Source organism: Schistocerca piceifrons, chromosome X (assembly GCF_021461385.2).
Source record: "Schistocerca piceifrons isolate TAMUIC-IGC-003096 chromosome X, iqSchPice1.1, whole genome shotgun sequence".
Classification (NCBI taxonomy): Eukaryota; Metazoa; Arthropoda; class Insecta; order Orthoptera; family Acrididae; genus Schistocerca; species Schistocerca piceifrons.
The window spans coordinates 440201541-440223032 of record NC_060149.1 but is presented as its reverse complement, the minus strand read 5'-3'; the positions used below and the strand labels follow the sequence as shown (position 1 = coordinate 440223032).

Genomic DNA, 21492 nt, shown 5'->3' with positions numbered 1-21492 from the left:
TGGACGTTGGGAGTGAAGTTGCCCATCATGCAGCCTATTGCGCACAGTTTCAGTCGTAACACGACGTCCTGTGGCTGCAAGAAAAGCATTATTCAACATGGTGGCGTTGCTGTCAGGTTTCCTCTGAGCCATAATCCTTAGGTAGCGGTCATCCACTGTAGTAGTAGACCTTGGGCGGCCTGAGCGAGGTATGTCATCGGCAGTTCCAGTCTCTCTGTATCTCCTCAATGTCCGAACACCATCGGTTTGGTTCACTCTGAGACGCCTGGACACTTCCCTTGTTGAGTGCCCTTCCTGGTACAAAGTAACAATGAGGACGCGATCGAACGGTGGCATTGACCGTCTAGGCATTGTTGAACTACAGACAACACGAGCCGTGTAACTCCTTACTGGGTGGAATAAATGGAACTTGTCGGCTGTCGTGCCCCCTCCATCTAATAGGCGCTGCTCATGCATGATTGTTTACATCTTTGAGCGGGTTTAGTGACATCTCTGAACAGTCAAAGGGGCTGTGTCTGTGATACAATATCCAACGTCTATCTTTTTTTGTTGTGTGTATTTATTATTATTAAATGTTAGTTAATGACACACTACCTGTAGTTATAAGGAACACTTGATGAGTGTTTCCTGTGGTCGTGTGATTAGAGTTGTGATGTCTTGGACAGAAAGGAAGTAGATTTGAAATCATGTAAATGCTAATATTCTTTATTTTTCAACTTCGCAATTGCAATCATTCTGGGAGTTTCCTGTTCATGTAACAGAAACCAAGCAATGATATACTTTCAGGATGAGATTCACAAAGCGAGAATAAAAAAGTCCACAAATTGCAGGAAATTAAACATGTCAGTTTCCACAGACACAGTATTGTTGAATCTTAGTTTAACATGCCTAATTACATCCCAGTAGTTCAGAGGGTTCTGAATAGTTCTTCAAAATTCGGTGTTATTTACATGTGACATCATACCCACTCAATAGTGAGTTCATTCCATTTTGCGAATTTACACTGATAAAACTGCTGTGAGTGAAGCAACCAGCAATGGCATTGACACAAATATTTGACCATTTTTTTCCGAATATGTCGCAATTTCTGAGGGTGTGGTTCGACATGAATCAAAAGAGTACAGTTTAAATTTTTGCAAGTAAAACGAGCAGGAATGATATACTTCTTGCCTGTCATAAATATTTGGCTTTTGTTTCGGATATGTTGCGATTTCCGATGGTGTGATTAGGCAGAAACCTTAGAGTACAGCCTAAATTGCTGCAAGTAAAACGAGGGACAATGATATTTATAGTGTTGCTCTTCGCCAGTACTTTGCTGCTTTTTAGGGATAGGCCTATATCTCGGTTTTCGAGGGTGTGGTAATGTAGGAACCGAAGAGCACAACTTCAGCTGCTTCGAATGAAACTAGCAGCAATAATTCTGGTATTTATAATGTTGCTTGTCACAATTATTTAGCTGTGGTTGAATCCTTAAAGACGCTTTTGTAAATTTGTCAGTCAAGAGAAAGATCGCACCACACGAGCTGATTAACTTCAGTTCTGGCATGGTGTCTGCACTTGTTGTTTGGCTTTCTTTCTACCAGATTTGTACAGGCATTATGAACTACATGACCACAGCAATATGCTGCATACATCTTATTGGTGTTGGTGTTGTTGTGGTCTTCAGTCCTGAGACTAGTTTGATGCAGCTCTCCATGCTACTCTATCCTGTGCAAGCTTCTTCATCTCCCAGTACCTACTGCAATCTACATCCTTCTGAATCTGCTTAGTATATTCATCTCTTGGTCTCCCTCTATGATTTTTACCCTCCACGCTGCCCTCCAATACTAAATTGGTGATCCCTTGATGCCTCAGAATATGCCCTACCAAGCGATCCCTTCTTCTAATCAAGTTGTGCCACAAATTTCTCTCCTCCCCAATTCTGTTCAATACCTCCTCATTAATTATGTGATCTACCCATCTAATCTTCAGCATTCTTCTGTAGCACCACATTTCAAAAGGTTCTATTCTCTTCTTGTATAAACTATTTATCGTCCATGTTTCAGTTCCATACATAGCCACACTCCATTCAAATACTTTCAGAAACGACTTCCTGACACTTAAGTCTGTACTCGATGTTAACAAATTTCTCTTCTTCAGAAACGCTTTCCTTGCCATTGCCAGTCTACATTTTATATCCTCTCTACTTCGACCATCATCAGTTATTTTGCTCCCCAAATAGCAAAACTTCTTTACTGCTTTAAATGTCTCATTTCCTAATCTAATTACCTCAGCATCACCCAACTTAATTCGACTACATTCCATTATCCTCATTTTGCTTTTGTTGATGTTCATCTTATATCCTCCTTTCAAGACACTACCCATTCCGTTCAACTGCTCTTCCAAGTCCTTTGCTGTCTCTGACAGAATTACAATGTCATCGGCCAACCTCAAAGTTTTTATTTCTTCTCCGTGGATTTTAATACCTACTTCGAATTTTTCTTTTGTTTCCTTCACTGCTTACTAAATATACAGATTGAATAACATCGTGGAGAGACTACAACCCTGTCTCACTCCCTTCCCAACCACTGCTTCCCTTTCGTGTCCCTCGACTCTTATAACTGCCATCTGGTTTCTGTATAAATTGTAAATAGCCTTTCGCTCCCTGTATTTTACCCCTGCCACCTTCAGAATTTGAAAGAGAGTATTCCAGTCAACATTGTCAAAAGCTCTCTCTAAGTCTACAAATGCTAGAAACGTGGGTTTGCCTTTCCTTAATCTAGCTTCTAAGATAAGTCGTAGGGCCAGTATTGCCTCACATGTTCCAATATTTCTATGGAATCCAAACTGATCTTCCCCGAGGTCAGTTTCTACTAGTTTTTCCATTCGTCTGTAAAGAATTCGCGTTAGTATTTTGCAGCCGTGACTTATTAAACTGATAGTTCGGTAATTAATTTTCGCATCTGCTTTCTTTGGGGTTGGAATTGTTATATTCTTCATGAAGTCTGAGGGTATTTCGCCTCTCTCATGTATCTTGCTCACCAGATGGTAGAGTTTTGTCAGGACTGGGTCTCCCAAGGCTGTCAGTAGTTTTAATGGAATGTTGTCTACTCCCGGGCCCTTGTTTCGACTCAGGTCTTTCAGTGCTCTGTCAGACTCTTCACACAGTATCATATCTCCCATTTCATCTTCGTCTACATCCTCTTCCATTTCCATAATATTGTTCTCAAGTACATCGCCCTTATATAGGCCCTCTATATACTCCCTCCACCTTTCTGCTTTCCCTTCTTTGCTTAGAACTGGATTTCCATCTGAGCTCTTGATATTCATACAAGTGGTTCTCTTTTCTCCAAAGGTCTCTTTAATTTTCCTGTAGGCAGTATCTATCTTACCCCTTGTGAGATAAGCCTCTACATCCTTACATTTGTCCTCTAGCCATCCCTGTTTAGCCATTTTGCACTTCCTGTCGACCGAGCGAGGTGGCGCAGTGGTTACACACTGGACTCGCATTCGGAAGGACGACGGTTCAATCCCGCGTCCGGCCATCCTGATTTAGGTTTTCCGTGATTTCCCGAAATCACTCTAGGCAAATGCCGGGATGGTTCCTCTGAAAGGGCACGGCTGACGTCCTTCCCCATCCTTCCCTAATCCGATGAGACCGATGACCACGCTGTCTGGTCTCCTTCCCCAAACCAACCAACCAACATCCTGTCGATCTCATTTTTGAGACGTTTGTATTCCTTTTTGCCTGCTTCATTTACTGCATTTTTATATTTTCTCCTTTCATCAATTAAATTCAATATTTCTTCTGTTACCCAAGGATTTCTAGTAGCCCTTGTCTTTTTATTTACTTGATCCTCTGCTGCCTAAACTACTCCATCCCTCAAAGCTACCCATTCTTCTCCTACTGTATTTCTTTCCCTCATTCCTGTCCATTGTTCCCTTATGCTCTCCCTGAAACTCTGTACATCCTCTTGTTCATTCAGTTTATCCAGGTCCCACCTCCTTAAATTCCCACCTTTTTGCAGTGTCTTCAGTTTTAATCTACAGTTCATAACCAATAGATTGCGGTCAGAGTCCACATCTGCCCCTGGAAATGTCTTACAATTTAAAACCTGGTTCCTAAATCTGTCTTACCATTATATAATCTATCTGAAACCTGTCAGTATCTCCAGGCTTTTTCCATGTATACAACATTCTTTTATGATTCATGAACCAAGTGTTAGCTATGATTAAGTTGCGCTCTGTGCAAAATCCTACCAGGCGGCTTCCTCTTTCATTTCTTAGCCCCAATCCGTATCCACCTACTACGTTTCCTTCTCTCCCTTTTCCTACTACTGAATTCCAGTCATCCATGACTATTAAATTTTCGTCTCCAATCCACTATCTGAATAATTTCTTTTATTTCGTCATACATTTCTTCAATTTCTTCGTCATCTGCAGAGCTAGTTGGCATATAAACTTGTATTATTGTAGTAGGCGTGGGCTTTGTATCTGTCTTGGCCACAATAATGCGTTCACTATGCTGTTTGTCGTAGCTTACCCGCACTCCTATTTTTTTATTCATTATTAAACCTACTCCTGCATTACCTCTAGTTCATTTTGTATTTATAACCCTGTATTCGCCTGACCAAAAGTCTTGTTCCTGCTGCCACCGAACTTCACTAATTTCCACTATATCTAACATTAACCTATCCATTTCCCTTTTTAAATTTTCTAACCTACCTGCCAGATTAAGGGATGTGACATTCCAAGCTCCGATCCATAGAACGCCAGTTTTCTTTCTCCTGATAACGACATCCTCTTGAGTAGTCCCCACCGAGAGATCCGAATGGGGGACTAGTTTACCTCCAGAATATTTTACCCAAGAGGACGGCATCATCTACATACAGTAAAGCTGCATGCCCTCGGGAAAAATTACGGCTGTAGTTTTCCCTTGCTTTCAGCCATTTGCAGTACCAGCACAGCAAGGCCGTTTTGGTTAGTGTTACAAGGCCAGATCAGTCAATCATCCAGACTGTTGGCCCTGCAACTACTGAAAAGGCTGCTGCCCCTCTTCAGGAACCACACGTTTGTCTGGCCTCTCAACAGATGCCCGTCCGTTGTGGTTGCACCTACGGTACGGCTATCTGTATCGCTGAGGCACACAAGCCTCCCCAACAACGGTAAGATCCATGGTTCGTGGGGGGGGGGGGGGGGGGAGGGATGGGGTGAGGGTAAAAAAAATGGTTCAAATGGCTCTGAGCACTATGGGACTTAACATCTACGGTCATCAGTCCCCTAGAACTTAGAACTACTTAAACCTAACTAACCTAAGGACATCACACACATCCATGCCCGAGGCAGGATTAGAACCTGCGACCGTAGCAGTCGTGCGGCTCCGGACTGAGCGCCTAGAACCGCTAGACCACCACGGCCGGCCGGGTGAGGGTCTTACTGTTGTTAAGTGGCAAATAATCCGATAGTTATAAACTTCAGAAGGAGGGCACTAAGTGCCTGAAACCGATTAAGAAATTAAATTTCCTTTAAGCAACTGGTTGCTGATTATTTCCATGTAAAAAGAAAGTTGCTGACAACGAATATAAACACAAGTGTCAGAAGCCTTTTCTGGAAGTATTTGGTGTAGGTGATATGTGGTTGATAAAGAGCGCAGACGAGAAGATAGTAATTCATAAAATGTGGTGCAACAGACGAATGCTGGAGTTTAAATGGATAGACTGGATAACTACAGGAGAGATCCTAAGACGACCTGAGGAGAACAGAAAATTATGTCACAGCTAGAGTAACAGAAGGTATCAGGTGACAGGATACATCCTGAGACCTCAAGAAATAGTTAATTTGATAGTATAGGGGAGTGTGGGCGGTAAAAACTGTAGAGGAAGGAATGTAGTAGGCAGATTCAAATGGATGACGAAGGTTGAAGTAGTTACTCGGAGATGAATAAGCTTGCACAGGAAGAGTCGCGTGGAGAGCTGCACGAAGTCTTCGGACTGAAGGAGAATTGAATATTAAAGAAATTGATAAACTAGCAGGTGATTACCGCTTAAAGATGTGAAACCAACAGTAAATTTAATAAACAAAGAGAAGAAAGGTGCATTATAATCAAATTTGGGATGTTGTGCATTGCGATAGTAGGAATCGTATATGCAATGCTGGTTTGGTATGTTGGTAGTAAATCCTGACATTTCATTTGTTATGTTTTGCCGCTCAGCGGATGTGATTGAAGTGTCCGAAGTTTCAAACTTCAAAATGAGAAAAAGAATGAACAAAGAAACAGTTACCTCGTTTTTCCTATTTTTTAACATATGTTGTTCTATATGTATTGTACTCTTAAATAAGTGGGTATATGTCCACGTAGGTTTCCCTAATATCGCTTTAACTTTTCTGCACTTCGTTGTTACTTACATCGGCTTGGAAGTATGTAGAAGATGCAGTGTTTTCGTAAAAAAGTCTCTGCAGGTTAAGGACATTATTTCGGTAGCTATAACATTTTGCGGGTTTGTGGTTTTTACGAATCTTAGCTTGCAGCATAACACTGTAGGTACTTTTCAAATCGCTAAATCATTGACGACGCCTTTCATCATTATCTTGCAAATGATGTTATATGGGAAAAAGTTTTCTGTGCGCGTGAAGTTGACGCTGGTAAGTATAGGAGAGATAGATAGGTAATTCATAAGAACCCATTTGCACGTGTTTGCCCTGTTTTTTTTGTTTTTTACTACATCTATTAACCTCGCTTTTCAGATTCCAATAACAGTCGGTGTTTTCCTGAATTTTTATTATGATCTGCAGTTCAGTTTCTTAGGGACGGTGTACGCTTCTGTGGCTGTGGTTGTAACGTCATTTTATCAAGTGGTAAATATGTTCACTCAAATCTGGCATTATCACTTGGAAAACCAGCTATTGGTCCAGTTATGGCTATTGCGCTTGTTTTGCTTTCACACTAAATGGCTCGCATGCTTCAGTATGCATGTTAATACGGCTGTACTTTGCGCCAACCTAATCAAAGCGATTCGAATATTTGTAAAATTTTTGTGCGGCGTGAGAAAGACTCATCGTACCAGAGAAAAGTTTCAGTTCATGTTATGACAATTTCCACCATTGACAGATGACGACAGCAATCTAATACGAAACGAATTGAATATTTTACATATTTATTCATCCAGAGATCATCTTACTGTAGTAAAGGTATTTGCGGCAGACCCTGAAGAAGGAACAATCCCAGCATTTGCTTAAAATTATTTGAGAAAACTGTGGAAAACCTAAATCAGGATTTTATTTACTGCCCATCCTTAAGCATTAAAATGCAATCGATGCCGTCTTTTGTGTGCATAACGCACTTGCAGACAGAATTAAGTAAGTGACATACTCGCTGTAAGATATGTTTTCAGATCATTATTGGCTACAAGATTTAAAATTGTCCATTATACAGAAGATGATATATTCAACATATTCACATAGGATATGTAAGTTTAATCTAAATGAAACTCTTCTAGTGTTTAAGATCATTTTAGGACACATTTCGAGCTGTTCTACTCTATAAAATGCTTTTTTCTCCAAGCCATTTCTTTGTAGTGTTGTGTGCTTGTACCAGCAACATATTAACTGGTTTACCCCATGTATTTGTAACTATCTTGAGTGTGTGTTAAATTGACGGCCAGATTGTTGTAGTTTGTGACTTTGTTGCTTTTCTTTTGTCTGTCTTAGACAAGTTAGTACACACAGGAATATTTTGAAATGGGTTCTATAAGACATAATTATTTCTGACTCACAGATGCATGCGATTGTCTTCTTGTGGCAAATGAAAACTTATTTTAGCTCCAGGGTAATTCCCCTGTAACAAAATAGCATGTGCCAAGTGGAAGAGGAAAAATGCATAGTATGTGTTGAGCAATAGTTTGTCAATAACACAAGGCCTCAGCTTGCCTAACAAATGTGTATCAAATGATAATTTAGTACAGATATAATCAGTATAGCCCTTCCTCGTCAATTTTGAGTCGATATGAATCCAAAAAGTTTAGCTGAAGCAAAGTCATTGCCATCATCTTTAGTACATAAGCTGAAGTTTACAGTATTTTTCGTGATTAATATGTAGTTCATTGATTTGGAAGTACATACTGGCTGCTCTGAGGTCATCTCTACTATCCTGCTTGAATGCTCCTAAGTCTCTCCCAGTTGTAACAAAAGTGGTTTTGTCTGCATAGAGTGGAGACTTGCACAACATAATACTGGCCAAGTCATTTACATATCTTATGAAGAGTTAAAGTCCAAACACAGACCCTGTGGCACACCCTATTTGTTATCCAAGGCATTTGATCTCATATTGTTCAACTGCACAATATGTTTTCTATTACTTAGATTGGATCTGACCAAAGATATTTCTGAGTCTGTAAAACTATAGCAGTAGAGTTTCTCTTGCAGAATTCTATCGTTGACATTGTCAAATGCCTTACTTTGATTGACATCTGTAGCTTTAATAGATAATCTCGATTCAGATGATACAAGTATAAATGAAATAATATATTCAACTGCCTTTACTGTTGACAAGCTGGACCTGTAGCCATTCAGTAAGTCACTAAGACTGTTATTTCCAGACAGATATTGACTGATTTGGAGCTTTATGCAATAGTCCATTACTTTCGAAAGGATGGGTGCAAGAGGGATAGGGTGGTAATAATTAGAGCAAGTTGTGTCCCTTTTTTGTGCACAGGGGTAACAACTTGTCAGTTTTAAGGATGAAGAGAAAAAGCCATTAACAATCATCTGATTTGTAAGAGAACATAATGGATGTTCTATTACATATTCACAATTGTTTTGATCACAGAATTGGAGAGATCATAAATGTCCTCTGATTTTGAGTGAGTTAGTTCTGCTGTTGCAGTTGTAATATTGCTACCTTCTGCATAAAGACAGTAACTACATCTTCAAAATTTTGTGGGAACAGTTTTCCGTGATTTGAGCTATAGGTGATGTCATACAAGGGCATGCTGAAAACAAGACTGCAATTTTTCATCTGAAAAGTCTCAAAGCTTTTTAAATAAAATAAATGTTATTAACATTCTTCATCTTTATTCTTCATGACTACATATTTATTTCTCAACATAGAGATCCTGACAAAGAACACATTTCTCCCAGTGAGAGACTAGTTTGTTGATGCTATCAGAACGGGATGTGTGACTATTGATGTAGCACCACCACCTCTCCATGCACTGCTTCATCACTATCAAAGTGAAGTCCTCAAAGGTCTTTTTTAAGTTTTCAAAACAGGTGAAAATCGGATGGGACCAAGTCGGGATTGTGTGGAGGATGATCGACGATAGTGAACCCAAGGCGTCAGGTTCTTACAGGTGTCGCAGTGCTCGTGTGTGGTCTGGCATTTCCATGCTGAGGGAGATGGCGTTCCATGTGTGGATAAACACTTCAAATGCAAAACTCAATTACAGCATGCTGTTTCTCGTGCACTGACGCTGTTACGTTACACACCGCCTTGTTACACGCTGTAATTCAAAGTTCACCAGCGGCTGAGGGTTGCAGCTTGCATCAGTGAAGTGGGGAAAATTGACCTAGTAATGTGCGTGACATGTAATACCACATCCAATATCGAGAACAAAATATAAAAAAAAATTGAAGTCATTGTTCAGTATAGGTTGCACATCTTCATAGGGGACAACCTGTCATTGGTAAATAGGAAATCTTCTGCAGCTAACATTGCTTCGTATTTTTATTTTATTTCACAGTGACCAATTGTGACAGAATCTTTCTGTAATCATTGAATTGACAGTGTACCAAAAGTAAAGCCATTACATTATCATTGATAAGCAGTATATAGACATTAGTTTACATACCTACAGAAATTCTTATTAAGTTGTATATGTGCCACCAATACAATGGGAACACTTTGCTCTTATAGGAAACGACACCATGCTGGCTTGTTAAACATATAAAAAAAGACAATAGAATATCTATTGCACCAACTTTGTGCCCAGGAGAAACAGAAAGTTCAGTTATAGCTCAAGCACATCACAGGAAAAACTCCGTAAGCAAGCAGCCTGCGGCAGAGCCAGCTGTTGCACGTATGGTAGACAGGTGACGTATGTGTGCGCATATCGATACTTGATATTTTTACAGAAATACTCTATAGAATTATTTATGTTCTTACCAAAAATGTAAAAAAAAAACTTTTATAATTGTACCAAAAATGTTCTTGTAATTTATTGTGATTGTAAATTTTAATTAATGTGATATGCATGGGCATGTACTTACGTACCCAGCATGATGGATGTTATGACCCAGACTATTCTCTGGTGAACTGGTTGTTTCATCTGTAATTAAGGATCTTGTTGTAAATGTGGATGTCTGGTTTGTGAGGTTGTATTTTGTTCATGTCATCCATGTTGTGGTGTATGAATCATGGTATACAATGTGTATTCTCAATGTGTATTTTGCCTATTCACAGTAGAGGTAGCAGTATTGTCCTTAAGTTAGCATCTATATGGATGTCAAATACTCAGTGCATCAAATGATATATTTTGGATCCTAAGGTATAATGATTCTCCAGTGTAGTATTTGTAAGAAGTCAGTTAATGATTCTTCTGTGTGTTTCTGTAAGAGTGTCAAGTATTGATATGTGCACACACGTGCCACCTGTTGACTGTACATGTAATGGATTGCTTTACTGCAGGCTGCTTGCCTGCTAAGTTTTTTCTGTGACATGCTTGGGCCATGACTGCACTTCCTATTTGTCCACCTCCTCTTGTGGGCATACAGTTGGTGCAATGGATATTTTACATGTTCTTTTTTGTGTGTTTGACAAGCCAAAGTGGTGGTGTTTCCTGTGACTGGAAAGTGTTCTTATTGTACTGGTGGTGTGTATTCATGTTAGCGAGAATTTCTAAAAGTAAGTAAACTAATGCTTACGTACTTCTTGTCTCTGATATACGGGTCTGTGCACAGTGATAAATTCGCTTTGTAATGGGTTTATTTTTGATACACAGTAGATCCGATGATGACAGCAAGATAGATCGAATGATGACAAAAAGATTCTGCCGAAGCCAGTCATTGTGAAATAAAATAATATAAAAATAAAAACAATCATGGTTGCAGAAGATTTCCTTTTACTTTTGAGCATGGCCTATTATTTATGGCTGCGTTCAGTTGCAGCAATGTCATTTATATTGCAGGCATTAATGAAGAATGATTTCAAATCATCTGGTGTCATACCTACATCACAGGAATTATTTTGCTAATACCTTTACTTCTGCCCAAATGAGTATTGAGAGTAGCACATGCTGCTTTACATTTATTGTGGGACTTATTAATATGGTCATCATTTGCTTTGAACTTGGTTAATCTGATTTATGCCGTATATTTTTTCTTTAACCTTGTGTAGTTTGCTATTTCTGCATCATCGTTCTTTCATTTATTATAAGAAATCATTAACAGAGTTTTAAGCCTACGTAATCATTTGTGAACCAGCTGTGCACATATGTCAGATCATGTTTCCAAGCAGATCCCTTAATTTTTCTCACTACATCAAGGCAACAAGTTTTAAATGTATCTGACAGTGCACTGGTGGCTAATGTAAATGCATTCTCAATATGAATACTTTCAAGCAGAATGCCATTCCGGTTTATCATCTTTAGCTGTGTTCTGTAGTTATCAATGTTCTCCCCAGTCAAAAACTGAGTGACCTTAATTTAATTGGAGTCATATACAGGCTTTCTAGTCTTTAATTTTAACCAAATACATTTGTGGACTGATAAAATTTTATATTGAACAATCCTAGTTCATACTGATTTGTCTAAACATTAGTAGTTACAATATCAAGGCATGCAGATTGTCTTGTTATCATTAATACAGTACAGGACATGTGACCTTATAACAATATTGAGTAGCCGAGCCTTTTCTCTGTTGTTTTGTCCACGTATGCGTTTGACATATATATTGAACACATCTCTGCTCCTCCTCCTCCTCCTCCTCCTCCTCCTCCTCCTCTCTGTGTCCACATCTTCCATCCTGTCTGTCCACCTTATGTTCCCACCTCTATCTATTCCCTCCTCTCCACTTTCTCTTCATCTGCTCCTCCCCCTCTCTGTCCATTTCCTGTTCCCTCCTCACTCTGCCCATCCCATCCCTCTATCCGTCTCAACCTGTCCACAGCCACGCACATAGGCACGTGTACCCCCCCACAACACAGTTCACCAAAGCACACTGATACTACTCCCACTAGATGTATGTCATGCAGGGCAGTCTACATATCAGGCACTTGAAAATCATTTATATTCCCCTGATGTAGAGACTGCCATGGAAAGCACATTGATAAAGCAGGCTGATACTACTGCTACAAAACAATCCACCTGTCATTCAGGGCAGTGTACATGACAGAGCCCAGAAACACATTTTGTGCCCTAGACATGTAGGTGTCCCTGCAAAGCAGATTGATTTAGTAGGACAACACTGTTCACACATAATGTGCCTGTCATGTAGGGCAACCTATACATCAGGGGCTGGGAAAAACACGTTTTACCTGTATCTCAACTCCTATTGGAGCTAGGGGTTATAAACCACACAGTATTGATACTTGTGATGCATGCTGTTTCTGTGCCAAAGTTGGGGAGGAAATCCCAGACATATACACGTATGCTCTGCTTTATATGTATAACACATTAACTTGTTTAGGTGTCCTTAGCATTGTGGCTATATTTATGTCACTGAAAATTAAAATCCTATATTTAGGCCATATCTTAAAGTGTACAATGATTTTCTGCAAGGCCTGCAAAGATATTTCTATACCACTGTGCAGTTTTCAGACACAGTTCTAAACTTTAACATGGACAGCAACATTGCTGCTGTTTCCAGTGTGTTTTCTATACAATACTACATTAAGGGCATTGCTGTTGTTTCCAGAGTATTTTCTGTGCAGTACTCATTAACATAAGGGTACCACAATGCAAGTATGTGTCACTATTAACATATATCAAGGCCCCCCTCACTATAATTTTGTGTTCGTCTAAGTAACCTGTTACTAAGTGGAAACCTGGTGGTACGTATGACTTAGTTGATCTTCACTTAGACAGTGTTCACTACTAACAGGATAATGAGGTCATCAATTTTATTTTTTAAATACCCCACATTTATATATACAAATAATAATAATGAGTCATCCTCACTAAAGGGTAGTTCTGGATTCTTCTGTAGCAGCACATCAGTTTGCCCATTTGCTTGTACATTCTTCTGTCACTTGCAAATTGTGTACTTACATATGTGGCTAGCTTCTTGATTGCACTGGATCCAGATGGTAATGAAGTGATTCCCATTGCGAACCATTAAAAATCACTGCTCCTATCTTGTATCTTTCTTGTTCTAGAACACACGTGTACATCAGCTTGTTTCCCTTCACACATGTACTGGGTACTTTTTTTGCTTTTACTGCTTGATTGTTTTCACACACTGACTGATCACTTACTTGTAGTGTCTTTGCTGTCTGACAGTTGTTATGCAGTGACTGGACACTTGCTTTTAACAGATCAACATGGGCTGGAGATGTGAACTTGCCATTAATGTGGATAGGTGTTGTGCTGACAGTTTTCGACATCTTTCTTCTTTACTGAAGATAAATGGACTGGTTAACAGTTTCACTTCTCTTTATTATTTGAACAACTGGGCCCAAAGCTGATTTTATTATTTGTCTGCAATTTACTGAGGAGATACCTACCTTTAGCAATGTTGATCTCTTCCATATGCACCTATAAGAAATACTTCTGCATATTTTGTTTTCCTCTTGTGTTGTACTCCGCATTTAGTGTAGTCTTATCTTTCGTCTTCTCTTTGAAAAGAGGTGGTTCCTCTGAATGACAGTGTGCTGGATTCATTATAATACAATTGTGTATCAAGTAGTTGGTTTCTGGTGTGTGATGTCTGTATGAGATTCTTGAAATTAATCCTGTACACTCATATTGAAATCTGTGTTGCTTGTGTCACTGTCATTAAAACTTGCGGTAACTGACACTATGTCATTCAATGTGAAGTCCCTGGAGAGTTCAACTGCTTTCTTGACAACATTCTCAAACCATGCATTGACAACATCCTCAAACCATGCATTTGGTTTCACTACTGCTGATTTGTGCATCGTTTAACAGCAATGCACATCCTCGCTCATGACTATCAGATAATAGCAACACCTTGTTTTTGTTCTTAAGCTTATGACAGGACAGAGCAAATTCCATCCTCCCAAATATGAAGTCCTTGTCTTAACAACTCCACTGTCTCATTCAGTTTGTCACTATTGTTCAGTGTTCTTTGCTATACGCACAGTTTGCTCCAGATAACTTAAAAATGTTGTTTTTACTATCACTGTATACATCAAGGCCACCCATTGGTGTCTCCTGAGCCATACTGCTTTTTATTATGTGTGGCCAAAGGCAAATGATAAAACAGCTCTCAATTTAGGCAAATATTACCTTGTGAATGAACACCCCACATTTGCTAAGTTTGACCAAGTCATGTGGTGCAGTGGTGAAGACACTGGACTCATATTTGAGAGGACCAGGTTTAAACTCTCTAACTGTTATTGTCTAATGAAATGCATGGTGTAAATACTGGTCTATAATATGGGTTGCTGGAGATCCTAAGTAGGTTCTAGAAAATCCTGCAAAATTTATAGAAAGCATAATTCTATTCTGATAAAAGGAGGGTGCCATTCTTTTGCATTGAGACATAATGCCAGGATGGTTCCATGCAGTACACAGACATCATTACTGATATTGGGTATTTTGAAGCATACTTTGAAAAAAGGGTTATGAATTGTATATAATACAGATACATTGTCATATTTTTGTGTATTATGACTAACTTGGCACCACATTTTGCCCAAAACTGTTCACGAGGGAAAACCAACTGGCACTGAAACAAAATCTGCTAAACAATACATTGAATTTTTCCTCACAAAGCATTGAACATTAATGCCTAATTCATTTCATTAAAGGGATTTAACAGAAATAAATTACTGTGCATTTTCTCGATATGAATCTACCAAGGCCAGTTTTAAAAACTCTCCACTTGGCACAGGATTGATATCAATGAAACTTTATTTTTGTTAAGTTGATTCGTAAAGCAAAATAATTTAACTCTAGTATTAACGTGACCTGTGGAATAGGTTGTTGTGCAGGTTCTGTTCCAATGAGAAACCCAGAATACCAAGCTGTTACAAAATCCTCTTCACTTGGATGGTTTATTACCAATGGAAATTAAGCCTGAGTTGGTCAGATAGCAAAATAAAAACAGTATGGGTTATTATAATGGAGGAGGAGACTAGCAGAAACAGAGGTGAAGAGAAGCAGATAGCATTATGAGTATATGATACACTGATAATGGTGTGCAATGTTGCAAAACTTTTTAACAAGTATTTAACAACTGTTACTAAAAATATGAGATTGTCCATTTCAGTGAATGCTGCCATGGAATATCTCAGAATAATGTTTACAAATAACTACAGTAATATGAATATGACCATCACTACATGATCAGAAGTAATGTCCACCATAAAATCTTCAGAATCAAAAAATTCTAGTGGTTATGATAAAATACCAACTAAGTGAATTAATGAGTGTGCTTCTGAGCTAAGTAACACATTAAGTTATCTGTGTAAACACTCATCAGTGGAACATTCTGTGAATAGTTTTAATATGCAGAAGTTAAATATTTGTTTTACAAAGGAGATAAAGAAACACTGTTTAATTTCTATCCAGTTTCACTTTTGGCAGCATTCTCAAAAGTGTTAGAAAGGGTGACTTACAATCAGATTCTTAATCATCTGACAATAAGTAATTATTTGTAGTTCGAATTTCTAACAGGTTCTGATGTTGAGAATGCTATCTACATATAGCAAGAATGTATTTAATTCATTAGATAATTAATTACAGGCTGCTGGTATATTTTTGTGATGTGTGAAAGGCATTGGACTGTGTAAATCGCAATATTCTTTTAAGTAAATGAGAATATTATGGTGTAACAGGGAATTCTGCAAAATGGTACAAATCCTATGTCTCTGACAGGAAACAAAGGGTGTCAGTAAGAAACAAACATGTATTAAGCTATCAGGCATCAGCCAAATTTGAACTAATTACGGGTGGTGTCCCACAAGGTTCCATGTTAAGGCCCTTAGTTTTTCTTGTGTATATCAATGACCATTCACCTGTAACATTACCAGATGCCATGTTTGTTATTTTTGCAGATGATACAAACATTGCAATAAATAGTACATCAAGTATAGTATTAGAAATATTGGTTAATGAAGTTTTTAAGGACATTAAGAAATAGTTCCTAGCCAAGTCTTTGTCACGAAACTTAAAAAAAAAAACTCACCAAATGCAGTTTAGACCTTCCAAGTGGTTTCCTGCCAATATATGCCTAAAATATGATAACAAGAAGTTGGAATAAGTGGGCAGTGTTAAATTCTTTGGATTATAGCCTGATAATAAATCCAAATGGGAGCATTCCACAGAACTACTGAAACACCTAAACAGATCTGTGTTTTCAGTGCAAATATTGTCAGTCATAGTGATATAAAAATAAAAAAGATAGTGTACTTTGCTTACTTTTATTCCATAATTTCGCACCAGATTATTTTTTGGGATAACTTCCTCCTCCTCCTCCTCCTCCTCCTCCTCCTCCTCCAAAAAGCTAAGCTTTGTCTATGTAGCCACAACTTCCTCTCTTCAGCAGTCCTCTTCATCTCCACGTGTGAATAACATCACATCTCACTGATCATATTTTATAATAGGATGTTCTCAGTCATCTTCCCTATGATCTTGCCCTTAAAAATGTTTCGTAGAAGAATATCATGTAATAATTGTTCAATAATTTTTGCTTTGCATTGGCCTGTAACTTTCAGTAATTCTTTCTTCTCTTCTTTTTCCTGTAGAACCATGGCATTCATTTTTTTAGTCTTAGCACTAGTTCTTGTAACTCTCCTCCAGAACCATATTTCTGCTGCTGCAAGGTGAGCTTTCTTCTGCTTTGCTAATATCCAGGTTTTGCATCAGTATCTCAAGACACTCCTGACAAAGGTCTTTATAACTCTCTCTCTTTTTTTTTTAGTGTTAAAGCTGATGGGCTTGTTCAGTAGAAGGTTCTTCTTATTTCGGAAGGAACTCTTGGTCAGTGTCATCCTTTTCTTGATTTCCTTGAGACATCATTGTTTCCCTCCACAATGCTGCTGAGACAGTTAAATTTGGTTACATTGTATTGTCCAACTGCCATTGCAAATGAATGTGTGCCATAGCGGCATGAAGTGAATTCCACCAATGCTGCAAGAAACCAAACCAGTCATACAGGGCCTGGGTAGCTGAACTTCACGGCCTTAGCCGTAAGTGTCAACTCGTTACTGATATCTGTAATGACTCTTATGTGGACTCTATAGTGTGTGACACAATTAACTGTTTAGCTCCGGACAAGTAAGTGTACCAGAAGGCTTTACTCTGTGAAGACACGCTGTTGGCAGAAGTTTTGCAAGTAGCACAGTCTTTTGAAGTTTCTCGGGCAATGTCTGACGAAATACAAGTGCTTGGTGATGTGGCAGTAATGTCACACTTCATTGCCTGACAAGACAGCACACCACTTACAACACTGGGGCTGTTCTTGTCCCACTACAGTTATGAAATCCATTTTCAACCTACATCCAAACATGCCATTGTGGCTGCCTTGTCCCAACTTGCTGTGGGTCCTGATCCCGAATTGGATTGTGAAGACTTGCTTTGCTTCCGTCTTGATTCTGAAATGCAAGCCATGGTCGAGGGTTTCCCAGTTGTGTGCTCGTGCGTGGCAGCTCCCGTTGCTGCCAACCCGGTTCTCCGCCAGGTTGTTTGATTTGCTCAACAGGGCTTACCAGATAAACCACCAGTTCAGGCTTTGGGCTCCCTGTGCAACTATTTTTCCTTACGGTATCATCCCTCTCTTTTTGACTGTGTTTTGCTGTTGTCCAAAGAAGACCTCTCTGTCAGAGTATTCAGTCCCAACGCGTTATGGTGTAAGGTTGTATGCCTTCTCCATCTGGGCCATTGTGGATTTTCATGCACCAAACTGTTAGATAGGAGACATGTTCTTTGGCCAGGGATTGATGGTGAAATTGTCCATTTTGTCACAGATTGTGAACAGTGTGCCCGACAACAGGCAGCTCACAGAGCGTCTCTGTCCTCCCCATACACGCCAGCCGTGGGAATGCATTCATGTAGACTTTGCGTGTCCCTTCTTGAATTCCTATTGGCTCTTGTTTGTGGGTGTATTTTCCCGGATTCCTTACATTTAGTGTGCGTCAATGTCGGATGAGGTCACAATTTTTACGCTTTTGAGATTTTTTTTAAAATAAGGGGTTGCCTTGTACTTTAGTTTCTAATTATTGGCACAAGTTCATGTCTCACACATTTCAGTTGTTTTGTTCCTGTCATGGCATTCATCATGTTACAGTTCTGTCATTCCACCCTAAATCAAATAGCAAGGCGGAGCAACTAGTGCAGACATTCAAGTCCCAAATGATTCTTTGCCAGACAACACCCTTCTCCATTTTATGAACACCTATTACTTTATGTCTATGGGGGAGCTAAGCCTGGCTGAGTTGCTTCACGGCGGCAGCCACGTGTGCTTCTCCACTTTCTGCGGCCCATGCTGCACCTGCTGTGGTCGCTTTTCCCAACTGCTTCAGACTGAGATCATTGGTGTGGGCATGACAGTTTTGTCTCCAGACCAAGTGGATGCCGGCCACTGTTGGGATGCTGTCTTTGTCACATCTGTGTGGCCGCCGGGCTGGTGTTGCACCATTTTGGTCAGTTGCACTCCTGCTGGTCACCGGAAGCTACCAGTTAACGGCTGTTGCCCCCATCGTCGTAGCAGACCTCGCCAGCCTCCATCTTGAGCCCATCATTGCCTGCTGTGGGAATGCCATCATCCCATTTCCTGCCTCCTCCTCGTGTGACACCCAGGGTGCTAGTACGTGTCCGGCCTTGGGTCCGTTGCCACAGCCTGCTGTTTTGGTTGGTCCACATCCAGCAGCCCCTGTGCCATTATCACCTCAGCCATCATGGGTGGTAGGTCGAGCCCCATCTTTTCTGTACTGGGATCTGCCCGCTGATGACGGTGCAGAGATGACGATGGCACCCTCCTCCCGGTACTGTCATCGGGTGCCATGTGGGCCCACCGCACTCGGGCATGCCCCTGTGGTGTGGCCCTATGCTCTAGTGCCCACCTGACACATCGTCCTGCTGCCCCCCCACCCTCCACCTTCCCAGTACTGGCTGCTGCCACTCCAGATCTGATGGATATGTCTTGTCTGGGTGCCAGCATCTCCTCCTTCAGCTGTGTGCCCTCTTTGCATGAGGGAGAGGTGTGCTATATCCTGCTACTAGTGCATGTAAGTGTAAGTGCGCCAAGTGTACTGTCACTGCACTCATGTACTTAACTCAATCACCAACTGTACCAGCACAGGCCAGCCACTAGAGGCTGCCTGTAGGAAGCGTGCACATGGCATGGTCTCCGCCACGCCATCTGCTGGTGGGTTGCACCTATATACACATGGAGCAGTGCTGACTCACTTTCACCTTGTTTTTTAGTTTGTACCACTCATACCAGTTGTTCTGTATATCGCTTATGTTGCATCTTTTGTATGATTCTTTTGTCGTGTTACATATGTAGTCACAAGAGGCTTATTTATGTTATCGTTCAGAGGTTTATGTGTAAAGCCATATCTGGGTTACTTGGATTCGTTTCATGTATTACTTGTTCACTACACTTTCCATCTGTCTCTTACATCTTCTTTGTCAAATACCAGTTCCCACTTTTTATCTCTCACTATTCCATTTTGTCATCTTCAGCTGTGTTCTGTAGCTATCAATATTTTTCTTAATCAGAATCGTAATGTACTTAATTTTATTGACGTCAGATGGAGGCTTTTTAGTTTTTTAATTTTGACCGAATACCTGTATGGTCTGATAAAAAATGTGCATTTAAACAGAGACTAGTTCACACACTGATTTGTCTCAGCATTAGTATTTACATTATCAAGGTGTGCAGATTTTCTTGTTGAGTTATCGTTAATATAATACAGATAACATATCAAGCCAAGCTGCAGTTTTCCAAATCCAAAAAAATGTGATAAGAATTATTTGTGGAGAACTCAAGAAAATCCTGCATAGGCCTGTTTAATAAACTATGTATTCTAAACAGTTATTCCCAATATATTTATTCCTTAATGAAATTTCTTATTAAAAATATCTCTCTCTCTCTCTCTCTCTCTCTCTCTCTCTCTCTCTCTCTCTCTCTCTCTCTCTCTCTCTTTTCCCAAACCAACAGCTCAGTTCGAATTAATTCTAGAGATAAGAATAATTTTCACAAAGATGTGATGTCACTTGCTTTGATCCAGAATGCTGTCTGTTATTCAGGAACACACATTTTCAATAACTTTCCAGCAGGCATAAAAAGTTTTTACTCCCAATAAAGATCAGATTAAGAGGATCCTAAAGGAATTATTGGTGGCAAATGCCTCCTACTCCGTTGATGAATAAGCAGAACTTGCTTATGTTACTAATAATATAAATAATGTTAGTATTAGGTACAACTCATATCTGTACAAATTCACTGAAGTTATGCGATCATTATAAATAAGCGTTGTAAACTGATTTTTCTATTTGATCAAAAAATGGAAAATCCACTATGGAATTATGACAATACGGTGAAATCTCGCTTAATGAGCACCTCCCATAAAGTGCAATTCCCATAACAAGCAAAACAAATTGTAAAAAAATGACTCGCTTAATGAGCGATGTTTCGCATAACGCATGATGACAATCTAGTCTTATGTCGCCAGCTGTTGCGCACAGCAGGGGAATGTTCAACAATATGAACATCTTTCATTTTGAGCATTGGCATATGAACAGTGTCTTTGGTATGTACTGTAGTCTGGGTTTAGCGTTCTTTCTACTATCTAGTGCAGCTTGTGATCACATATTTTTCTGAACTTGTGGTCACACGCTGTTTTTTTTTTTGTGTGCAAATTTTAATAATCTTTGTAGAAATGACACCAAAGATAAAGCCACAAGAAGACGACCATAAGAGAAAGAAAATGACCTTAGAAATGAAACGTAAAATCAATGAAAAATGCATATGTGGTGTGAGCATTTCTGATTTAGCACACACATACAGTCAGTATACATCAACTATTTGCACTATCCTCAAGGACAAGGAAAAAATTAAGGAGATTGATGCTTCAAAGGGAGTGACAAGAGTATCTAAACAATGGTTTTGTATTCTGGACGATGTCAGAAGGTTGTTCCTTACATGGATAAATGAAAAGCAATTGCAAGGCGAGAACATCACTTGTAAGAAGGCGAGAATGATTTTTACTGAGCTCATTAATAAAATGCCAGGATCATCAGTGGCTGAACAAGTGTTTAAGGGAAGCCATGGGTGGTTTGAGAAGTTCAAGAGAAGAACCGGCATCCACAGCATAGTGAGGCATGACGAAGT

General features: G+C 39.6%; 1 protein-coding gene across 1 annotated transcript in view; it reads left to right on the top strand.

Annotated features, from left to right (window-relative positions):
* Positions 1 to 6228: 6228 nt before the first annotated feature.
* Positions 6229 to 21492, top strand: part of LOC124722406 (solute carrier family 35 member E3-like) — a 168483-nt gene continuing 153219 nt past the window's right edge. Inside the window, exons 1-2 of the mRNA XM_047247574.1 lie at positions 6229 to 6621; positions 6724 to 6834. Of these exons, the coding sequence (XP_047103530.1) occupies positions 6229 to 6621; positions 6724 to 6834 (504 nt within the window). The remainder of the gene's footprint in view (positions 6622 to 6723; positions 6835 to 21492) is intronic.